The sequence below is a fragment of the Leuresthes tenuis genome, unplaced genomic scaffold, assembly GCF_036924035.1.
Source record: "Leuresthes tenuis unplaced genomic scaffold, fLeuTen1.0.hap1 SCAF_21, whole genome shotgun sequence".
NCBI classification, from domain to species: Eukaryota; Metazoa; Chordata; class Actinopteri; order Atheriniformes; family Atherinopsidae; genus Leuresthes; species Leuresthes tenuis.
The window spans coordinates 5,489,711-5,500,914 of record NW_027325375.1 but is presented as its reverse complement, the minus strand read 5'-3'; the positions used below and the strand labels follow the sequence as shown (position 1 = coordinate 5,500,914).

The following is an 11,204-nucleotide window of genomic DNA, read 5'->3' as shown; positions in this document are numbered from 1 at the left end:
AATGTGCTGCGGAAATAGTAGTCCATCTGATAGTTTTTTCAACTGTGTAGGACTTCACAAATAATTTTCAGGTGATTGGTGTGTTATTGGCCACCTGCCTGATCTGAGTCCTTCTTACTTGGTTATGCTGTTTGCCAAGAAGGTAAATCAACATATTTTTTCTTAATAATTATAAGCTTGCATTATGCATTGTTATTGGTGCTAGCAAGAATGACTTTCTACACTCTCTGTGTTACTTTGTAGCCGAAGAAGCTTCATACTGGTCACATTCCATTGTTTTCATGATGCTATGTAGAGGGCAGGCAGTGTTGTCCTTTACATTCATTAATTTGGGCGGCATTCTTCTTTTAGCAATCAGGTCCAGGGGCAACAGAACAGGCCCCAGCAGACTTGGTATTTGTCCTGACATTTGTTGCAGATGGAAACCTTTCAAAGGTAATAAAATCACACATCAAAAAGCAGTAATATTTTGGTGTGTGTGATGTGTCTGGTTTGGATTTTTAATGAATGTGAGGAAATCTGTTTTCACTGCTCTGAAAAATTGAATAGCACTGTCAAGAGCCAAGGTTCTGAGGTAACTTATCAGTGTGGTGTTCTCAGACAATCAGACACACGACATATAGAAGTAAAACATGCTTCCTTGTCCTCTACAGTCAGGGTCATGGTGATACACTGAGCCAATATGTCTCTACGCTATGTCTATGGAATAGTCTTTTTAAAGCAGGTGATATTATATACCCTGTTAAAAGAATGTAAGAATTGGGGTGACATAGATGCTATTTATTTGTACTATTTTTGAGTATTTTTTTTAACTTTGGCATTTTGATTAATGGGGTTAGATTGTTGGGAGAATTATTTAAAGATGCGTCAGTGTTGAGATGTGTGTGATTGGGATTCCTTGTGTTTCAAACTTCGGTAACAAAGGGGAATATATATTTTATAATGCGTAGCCTGGTCAGTAAAAGACAAAAGTTAAGCCTCTTCTTCTTTTGATACAATGGTGTTTATAGTTTTTAAAGCCTATTTGTGACAAAAATAATGCTACTTTGGCACATGGACAGAATGCCTCTAAGTGAATGAATAATGACAATAATCTGCCGGGAAATTGTGATGCTCCATGGACAAAGATACAGTTTAATCAAAAACCCCGTTTGTGAGAGTGTGTTTTAATATGTAGTTATATTTGATTTTAAGATTAGATTAAATATTGTTATTGTAGATAATGCTGCTGTAGTGTCAGACACTAAACAATTTAGTTTATTAGAAACAACGATAGAAACTTTGATTACACGCTAGTTTGTAAACAAGTATGTCGGGGGTTTAGCAGGTGACCCAATATCAAGAGCCAAGTAGATTATAAAAGATGTCATGCATCCACGTTTCCTAAATCACTCGGAAACATCGTGGCCCACGCAGCCACGCCCTCTCTGGAATTTTGGTCTCTCCAAACTACGCCTCCCGCATCAACATGGCGACGTACGGAAATACGGGGCGAAGCAGGACATTTATTTCTACTTTTTGTCTGGTTATGTTCCTTCAGCTGTTAGCCAATGGCTGCTTTTCACTTCCAGTCAACAAAGCGCCAAACGGTATGACACTTGTGTGAGGTATCTGGGGTGGTGACAGTTTGTTTTCAACTTGTAAACACAGGGCTAACGAGTTAGCTAGGTGACGTTAGCCGGACCGTCGCTAGCATGCTAGCACGACATGTTAGCACCGCTGGTTTCAGGTGAGACAGGCGCACTGACAGTCTCTATCTGTTTCAGAATTATTGCAAACAACGTGCTTTTTAAATGTAGTTATTATCAGCACACGGAAGTAAAGTGCAGTAAAGTAATTCCTCGCAGAAAGTGTCCTGTAAGAGGAATGTCCAGTTGAAACTGGAGTTGACACAATGTTTTAGCAGAAACACTATCGAAGGTACTCTTGTTTATACGTTTTCTTTACTTGTAAAATTTGCATGACGGCTTCCATGTAAGTGTCACCACAATATGCCCATTTAATATACTCTGAATTACTATATGTAGTCTTTGAACAGATGACGGTTACAATCAACCATCGAAGCTATCAAAACAGGAAGTCTCCACTCTAAACTGACCCAACAACCACCACGAACATATAATACATTAGATAAACCATATGTAATCTGGCTTGTCGACTTCCAAGTCTTATTTATGATTACGGTGGATATCACATTGTTTTGGAAAGGTTTAGATACCCCGCGGGCCTCTAAACCTTCTTAAAGCTCTCGAGCAGCAATGATTTGTAGCGGTCCGATAAGTTGACAGAGTCCAGGTGACTGTGCCGTATATCTGCGCAGTTAATTAACCCCCTGTCAGTGAATCATTAAAGAAAAAACCCTTTGAGGTTCACTCTAATTGAACTGGGGTCGCAGTAACGGCTGGTGAGTTGCTACCAGGAATTGGTCCACTGCAGGGTCATTCCATGTCAGCTCACCCAAGCTTCCCAGTTCATGTTCATGAAAAGAATCTTAAAGTAGTGGAAGTTTTCTCCTCACACCTCATCTATTGCTTAGTTTTCACTGGGTTGGGTTGAAACTTTACTTAGCATTCACAGAACCCTGGAGATATTTTTAATTAAAGGGTTTGAGTGTTTTAAGGCAATGCAATCATTTTCTGCCACAGCTAAGAATCAAAACATACAAAAATGATATAGAACGATGATTATCTGTACTAGTTTGTACTTTCTTTGAACCAAGTTTGACTTTGGCCTAGTATTATCATACTTCTATCCTCTCATGAAGCTGTTTGGTCTTGCATGAATATCTGACTGCAAATTCTGCCAGTTGGCAAGTGACATTTGGTAGTTTTGTTTCAAAGAGATTTATTTGTATTGAGCAAACTTAGATTTTCTATCTCTTTGTGATACATATCCTTTCAGTCACACCCAAGAAATCTCATGCAATCCAGTTCGACAGGTTAGCCATAACAGCCATTACTGAAGCTTTTAGTTTCAGTTGCTGTGAGTGGTAAGTCTAGTTTAGGTATTTTATTCAGGTCCAGCCTATTTACAGGTAGATAGTAGATGATTAAAAATGCTTTTGAGAACACCCCCAAAGTGGAGATGCTGGATGTTTCATGGCAGAGTGAGCAGTTCAGGGTGAGTTGAGTTGGCACGGAGTGACTCGGTGATGGACTTTGTACAGTATTGATATAGCACAGCAATGTTGACTGTGTTGTCTCGTCTCTGGACAACTGTCTGCTCCCCACAGTTTTCTTTCGTCCTCAAACTTTCTGCTTATGCACACAGAAATGACTTAGCTTTCGATGTGATATTGTGGAACAAACCCAAAACCTTACAGACTGAATTTCTCTCACGCTGGTAAAAGCAGTAAAGGCTGTGACTGTCGCAGCCACAAAGGACTCCTGTTCTGTGATTATTTATGCTGGCTACAGCTTATGCTTATGAATAGGTCCTTTCTTCTCTTGGGGATGTTTTACTTCGTCATTCGGGTCTCTAGTGTTCTCTTCCTTTTCCGTCCAAGGCAACGCCTCATCGTCTCGGCGGATTAAATGGGACACTTGTTGGTTAAATGGTGTCCTTGAGGCAGTAAGGCTAGCCAAATGCAGAAGTCCAACTCCATTTAAAGACAGTCAAGAACTTATATATTTAGATATTTAAGAAAAAAATTTAAAAAAGAAGTACTGTTTAGGATATTCAAAATATTAAAGGGGAACTCCGTTATTTTTAAACCTAGACCTTATTTCCGGCATGAAATACGTTAAAAAAACTGTTCTACTCACCGAGAACAGTTTGGCTAAAGTCGGCGTCCATCAGACACCCAGTAGAGGTGTGTGTAGAATTCCCTCCGTTAGCTCTCCTCGAGCTGCAAGTAGCCACATAACAGTTGCTATGTGCTAACAGAGCAAAAGTACGCGTTCATCCATTCATCTTAAAGTATTGGTGACATAAAGACAGATAATGCCTTATTTAGAGGCTGCATCGTCCATGCCCTGTTCACTCCTTTATATGGATATACGCCTATCGCGAGTTATCTAAATAGCTCCCGAAGGACGCCGACTTTCGCCAAACTATTCTCGGTGAGTAGATAAACGTATTTCAGGCCATAGATAAGGTCTAGGTTTAAAAATAACGGAGTTCTCCTTTAAGTCTTTCATACTGCAACTTTTTAAGGCTAAATCAGCTTCAAAATAAGAAAACTTGCCAGGGATCACATTTTTTCAAGTTAACTGTTAAGATCTATCATTTTAATAACATTAACATGCCTTGATGCAGGGAATTACTACAGTGTATTTAAGGGAAAGACAAATGCTTTATGATATAATATGCACTTGGGGGCTATGGCTCAGGTTTATTTAATTTGTTCTCTGTGATCTAAGAGTTGTTCTTGAAATGATTTGCTTACAAAAATATGATTGAATTTTGGAATAATTGCCTCATAATTAAAGTGATTAGAAACGTGTTCTTCTTAGACTGAAAAACTTATTTCAGTTACTGCAAATATTTCATGTTATGATGGACTTTGTCTGACATATTTTGGTAACTTGATATATTTTTCTTTGTTGTTACCTCTGCCTAACAGAACCAGAAGAAGTGTTGGGAGACGCATCTCAGAATTCGACTACTTTGATCCAAGCAGCAGGTCAGACAGATCAAGCTCCAGCTGGACAGAGAACAGCAGCTAAAGCAGTTTCAAAGGACCCACCGTCAGCTGATGGCCATGAATCCTCAGAACCCAAAGCTGTAAAAAACAGCAACACAACAGTCAGTGAACCGAAAACTACTCCAGAGAGTAAGAAAAAAATCTTCAATAATCATAATAGACTCCTCTAACCCTGGCAAGGTTTTCCTATTTTGAAGCTGATCTTTAAAAAAGGGAAAACCTGGCCAGGGATCACACTTTTACAAATTTCCTGTTTAAGATCTGTCATTTTAAGAACACGATGCAGTGAATTACAACAGTGTATTTCATGGGAAGACGAATGCTTTGCGTTATAATTTGCACTGTGACTTGGGGACTATGGCTCAGGTATTAAAGTGGTTATCTGCTCAGTGGTTTGTTTCCCAGCCAGTCCACGTGTCAGAAGAAGGGCTTTGTAGAACCTATATGCTATATAAGTGCAAACCATGTAACAATACTTGAATCAAACGGGCTGCCTCGAAGCACACCCTCTTATTAAGCATATTTAGATGGCACTAGAAGAAAATAAATGATGTTAGTTCAACTGAAATCTTACAAAATGAAGCTTCTCCTAAGCGGACTAACACACCCAGATATTTGATTTATTCATGCATGTATACACACTGCTAAACTATGAGCCTTGCTCTTTACATGATCTAAACTCCCATTTCTTTGCTTTTTTCCTTTCAAAATGTCCAATGAATGTTCCTTCACAACCTAGTTGGATGTATTGAACTTTATTGTTCTTCCTCTGCAGACTGACTACCGTAAATTCCGGACTATAAGCCGCTACTTTTTTCCCAGGCTGTCAGCACTGCGGCTGGCTAATATGTTTTTTTTCAAATTTTTTCATGCCACCAAAAACACTCTGACTTGTAACATTAGACCAATAAAATTAACGAATAGTAGTCGTCCAATGAAATTGTACGATAAATCAAACACACTTCCACTACTAGATTATTGTAAATCGGTCATTTGTACTCACCTTCAACATGGAAAACAAACGAAGAAATGGATATGTTGCAGCTTTTAAATGAAAGGCGATCAATCTGAGATGAGATTGTGAGAGCGACAACGAAGAGACTGAAGTGAGTGATGAAGTTCTGAGGCTGTTCAATTCAGACACTGAAGAAAGTGACTTTGATGGGTTTTAGTGCGCAGGAGGAAGATGAAGAAGGCGATCAATGAGTTTTTTTCTGGTAGGCTACTGTTTTTTGTTTTCTTACCATCAGTGTTACAGGCACTGTTTGGGAAAGGAGCATTTTCAGTATGTATTTCTTTATGTTACCATTCGCATTTAATTAAAAGTTTAAAAATCCTCACGTGTAACATCTCTCTGTGTAGATATCTCATACAACAATGTGGACACCTGCGGTTTATAATCCGGTGCGGCATGTACAAGCACAAAATGGATTTTCTTTTTAAAATTAGAGCGTTCGGCTTATATTCGGGTGCGCTCTATAGTCCGGAATCTTTGGTATTTGGTTTCCACTCAAATGTGGGTCACACTGTGACCTTTCCATGACACTCTTTCTTTGCAATATGTGAAAGCTGTGAGTGTGTGACATATGATAGTTTTGTTCTTCATCTGTTCTCTGTGATCTAAGAGTTGTTCAGTTACTGCAAATATTTCATGTTATGATGGACTTTGTCTGACATATTTTGCTAACTTGATATATTTTTCTTTGTTGTTACCTCTGCCTAACAGAACCAGAAGAAGTGTTGGGAGACGCATCTCAGAATTCGACTACTTTGATCCAAGCAGCAGGTCAGACAGATCAAGCTCCAGCTGGACAGAGAACAGCAGCTAAAGCAGTTTCAAAGGACCCACCGTCAGCTGATGCCCATGAATCCTCAGAACCCAAAGCTGTAAAAAACAGCAACACAACAGTCAGTGAACCGAAAACTACTCCAGAGAGTATGAAAAAATCTTCAGTCATCATAATGAGCTCCTCTAGTGACACCCAGACACAAGCTCCTGCCAGCAATGACACCATAAAAGGAGATATCGGTAAAGCATCAAATGAAGCAGCTTCTTCCCAAATCACTCATCCAGAAACATCTCAGCATCTTGCTGCAGAAGCCCCCACCACCCATGTCATACTGCTCACACCAACAAAGAAATCCCAAGCAGTTGAGCCTAAAGTACCCGACACGGACCACAAAGACACAAACACATTGAACCTGGTCACGGTGCAGAGCACCGATTCAGACCTGCTGCAGACTACGGAGAAGACACCAGAACCCCCCAACGACCTGGATCCTAACCCATATTCTGATGATGATGAAGAAGAAGAAGAGGACGACGACGGTGAAGTCAGCTACTTGGACAGCATTGACAATGACGAAAAGCGTGAAAGAATCGACGACAGCAAAGACCAGATTGACAATAGGCAGCATGTTGATGACGTGGATGTGATTGGTTCTAAGGGAGCAGACACCTACAACTCAGAGGACGAGGACTCTCATTTCTTCTTTCATCTGGTCATCCTGGCCTTCCTGGTAGCCATCGTCTACATCACGTATCACAACAAGAGGAAGGTGAGTGTTGGCATGACAACAGCTGAGCCGCTGTTTACAGACCAAACATTGTGATATCGGTTTAGTTATCATGAGGGATTCTGGATGTGTCTGTCACATGTTTATTAGACTCATTATGAATCTATTAAAGTCTAGAGTTGGGGATTAAAACAGGATCCTTTGATCTACTAATAACATTTTTTTTCTTGGTGAGAAAACATTAGATATCCTCAGATGGCTCATAATATACTGTGATTATACCTGATATTAAAGAAGTGAATATGATCATGTATGATCACAGTATGTTATGATTAATCTTCTCCATCACGTCTGTAGAGGAAGGCCCAACATTACACATTTTGCTACTATGTGAGTTCAGATTTTTCTGCTGATGCAGGGATTCTGATTATGCAGTCTTCTCATCTTTTCTGCCATTCCATCTCCCAAGAATGATTTCACTTCATCAGCACATGTACATGAAACAGATTAATTAGATGTCTCTGCATTTTGCCCACCCACCAAAATCCACTCTTTTCTGTCCCCCATATCAGATCCTCCTGCTGGTACAGAGCAGGCGGTGGAAAGACGATTTATGTTCTCGCAACACGGTGGAGTATCACCGTCTGGACCAAAACGTCAACGAGGCCATGCCGTCCCTCAAGATGACCCGAGACTACATTTTCTGATCCATGTTCTGAAGATTAACGTGTTGAGCCCTGCACAGTGCCAGCTGCTCATTTGCATTGTTGAGATGCTGTGTTTTGTTGTTGACGCTTTGACAGACCAACTGGAAAGCAGTCTTTGGAATAGAATTCTGTTTATTCTGACTTGTTAATTTCTTGCATATGGATTTCTCCATCATTCTTATTCTTTATATTATTTTAATGTTAATTGCTTTTTTTTATTATATATATATAAAGATTAATACCTTCCTGGGATTTGATACTTTTGATTTATCAGAGGTGTATTTTTCTCCTTTAAAGAATTTCTGGCGCATTGGTCCATGAGATGTCCTAATGTTTTTAAGGCCCTGTGGAAGGGTAGAGAGAAATACACGTTAATGTTAGTTTTTGGTCGTCATTCTCAATAATTAAAAGTTTAATATTTGCCTTGAAATCAAAAACAAATCTCCCGCTGCAGCAGCTAATCAAGAAAGAAGTAACTGTCACACACAGCACTTTTTGTGTCATACATATATGTAAAATCACATGTAAACTAGCAAAGCAAGCATCTAACTGAAGCTAAACCTGCACACATATCTGAAAAACTTAACTGCTCTTCCTTGAAACTACATCCTAGATAGAAAAAGACGGGTTCTGAGAACCAAGAAGCAGATTTTCATTTATGCCAGTAGGGCTATTTTTTTAGTTGTTTGGAGACTACGTACGTTTCAGATGACACCTTTAGAGGAAAAAGCACGGTTGCATATTTTATTCTACTTTATGTAAGTGATGTAAAATCTTATTAAGTGTTGGCAGGTTAAGCTACACATAAAGCATTCAGTCAGGTAGGGTGACTAATCCTGATCTTCTGGTGATGGGTAATCTCAATTATTAAGCCATTTAGATGCAGATGGTTGCTCCATTTGTCAGAGTAGAATGTACTAATATAATATATGGGAAAAGCTTTTTTCTTTTTGTTCATCACTTTGTATTTAACTTAAAGGGTGTCTTTTCTTCTGCATCTGCTGGCCTGATTTTGCTATGCAGAAATCCTGCGGCTGGTCTTCTTTGTTTTATGACTTCGATGAAGTCCCTGTCAGCACGTAATCCTTCCTTTATGCTCACACAGAACGTTTAATTATATTTGCCTTTTGTCTCTGTGAGTTGGGGGACCTTTGACCTTCATCATTAGTAATTTTGCATCCTCCGTATGACCTGCTGTCCACATTGTAAAACACCTAATTTTCTCCCCTCCTTCCTTCTGTTCACCACAGCCACATTTGTGTTGCCATGCCATGCCTTCAGCCGCGATGCCATAACTGACACGAGTCCACATATGTTATCAGTCACTTGATGCCCTCAGTTTGATGTTTTCAGCTGTCATGTCCTTATTCAAGGTCTACAATGGGTGGGTAGATTTGCACTGTGCTGCTCAGTGATGCTCGCTAGAATACGAGGGGAAAGATGCCCCGATGATCAACACTGCTCTTGCAATCAAAAGTAGAAACGGTACAATCTTTCTTTTGTCAATAAAGCACAAATTGTATAAATCCTCCTCTTGTAATTTATTTGTTGCCGCACCAGTGTTGAAGTGTAGACGCTCTTATGACAGATTCTTTTTGGAATCGGATTATGGAGTTCTTGTGATCCAGCCTTTCCTGTGGTAAATCTGCCCAGCTTCGTTGTGCTTCAACTCACTAACAAGACTGGACAGTGGCTTGCAGTACATTCACTTTGATCTTAATAGGCTTAGAGGTTGTATTCTTTCACACTTTGAGCCAAAATTAGGTTAAAAGCAATCTCTTGTGCACAGAGCTTAAAGTAGAGCTTCAAGATTACATTTTAAAACACAAAGTGTTGCTTGAATTATCATTCACAAACATGAAATAAAAGCATTTGCTGCTCAGTGGGTTTGTGGAGCGTCGGTTTGTTGCTTGTCATTAATGTGACCAGCGTATAGTAGCAGAGTTTGGTATTAGCTGCTAGAAATAAAATAACCACCAGGAGGCAGTATGTCCCCACAAATAGATGAATGAAACAGTTTAATTTCTCTGATCTGTCCTTAGACCGTGGCAGGGCAGTGACTGACTCAGGAGCAAATCTGAGTGTATTTTTGAACAAGTGGTTTTCCACTTTGGTCCACCTCAGTGTAGTACAAGTAACATGTCAGCGGAATGAAGGAGAATTCATTCTCTCCCAGTGATGTATGCTGAAAGCCATTTGAGCCTTGATTAACCAGGAGCTAACAGAATCACCAACAGTTTCTGGCGTTCAGAGACGTTGACAACACTTTTTGGATGGATTTTCCAAACTAACTAACTACATAGTTTGAAGACGTTTAAATGTGGCATGGCTTTCTTCTAAAACAGCAGATAGTGATAGACTGTAAGAAAGAGACAGAAATCCAAAGTTTAATGTTTATATGTTTTGATGAATGGCCGCCGCAGTCCGTTCTCCAGCAGGATTGGTTCTAATGCACCAAAGGCACAAAAGGAAACACTTTTCCTGGTCGGATACCAACAAATCCCTCTTAAATCATCCAACTGTAATTTCAGCTGTAGCACAACACAAAGAAAATGTACTCCCAGAAAATGCTTATCACCTCAAACGACTTGTGTTGTTTAAAAAACATAAATTCATCTCCTCCTGCAGTTGGAGTTATTTTGGAAGGGCACAATTTTAGTGGGACTCAAAAGGGGGACTCATCGAATGTGAAAGTATTCTACAACACATGACGAAGTAAGGATGTTTCTCATTAAAACAAGACTACTTTGTTTCCACAAAGGCTTATCCATCTACATACTGAACAATATCACAAATTTAACAGAAGCTTAATTCCTCTTGAAATTTTCTATATTTCTGTACTCCTAAGAAGGAAATAAAGAGAACTGAATCTGATTATAAGAAATGAGTGATCCAATATCATATGTCTGTGACTGACAAAGTATGTGAAGTTTTAGCTTCTAGTATTTGTCACGACCCCAGCAATTACTGGAGCTTAAAAGTTCCTGCTAACTATTGATCAGTCCTGCCCATCTACTTTTAGGAATTTTCCTCCATACAGAACCACCATACATTCTAAAAGATTCATTTTCCTTAACCTTTCATCGGTATAGCATAATTAGGTATAATTGTCTTACTCAGTATTAACTGGTATGATTTAGAAGTCATCCTGGTCCAGATGCAGCAAATCTGAACCAAACCATGGTGCTATCGCCGCAGTGTTTTACAGATCGAAAATGGGTCTCTTGCCTGACACTTTGCTCTTAGAGGGACTTTTTGTTGATTAAATTTCCCTGCAGAGGGTAATAGTGGTCTTGAATTTCCCCCATTTCACTGCTTGAGAGTGTATTGCAGAA

The 11,204-nt window shown here is 39.5% G+C and overlaps 2 protein-coding genes across 2 annotated transcripts in view; both read left to right on the top strand.

Annotated features, from left to right (window-relative positions):
• The window catches only part of cdkn2aipnl (CDKN2A interacting protein N-terminal like), a 519,432-nt gene that overhangs the window by 140,627 nt on the left and 367,601 nt on the right, over positions 1 to 11,204 (top strand). The gene's annotated exons all lie outside the window — the stretch shown is intronic.
• On the top strand, positions 1,451 to 9,395 carry cunh5orf15 (chromosome unknown C5orf15 homolog). Its single transcript, XM_072374537.1, has 4 exons — positions 1,451 to 1,589; positions 4,565 to 4,774; positions 6,372 to 7,204; positions 7,735 to 9,395. Exons 1-4 carry the CDS (start codon positions 1,469 to 1,471, stop codon positions 7,867 to 7,869), a joined length of 1,299 nt encoding a protein of 432 aa, XP_072230638.1. The 5' UTR covers positions 1,451 to 1,468; the 3' UTR covers positions 7,870 to 9,395.

What these genes read in the sequence shown, in the direction of transcription:
- cunh5orf15 (XM_072374537.1), top strand. Translation starts at nt 1,469, where the DNA reads ATGGCGACGTACGGAAATACGGGGCGAAGCAGGACATTTATTTCTACT. An exon ending in ACCGAAAACTACTCCAGAGA is followed by an intron (nt 4,775 to 6,371) that starts GTAAGAAAAAAA and finishes TCTGCCTAACAG; the next exon opens with AACCAGAAGAAGTGTTGGGA. An exon ending in CGTATCACAACAAGAGGAAG is followed by an intron (nt 7,205 to 7,734) that starts GTGAGTGTTGGC and finishes CCCCCATATCAG; the next exon opens with ATCCTCCTGCTGGTACAGAG.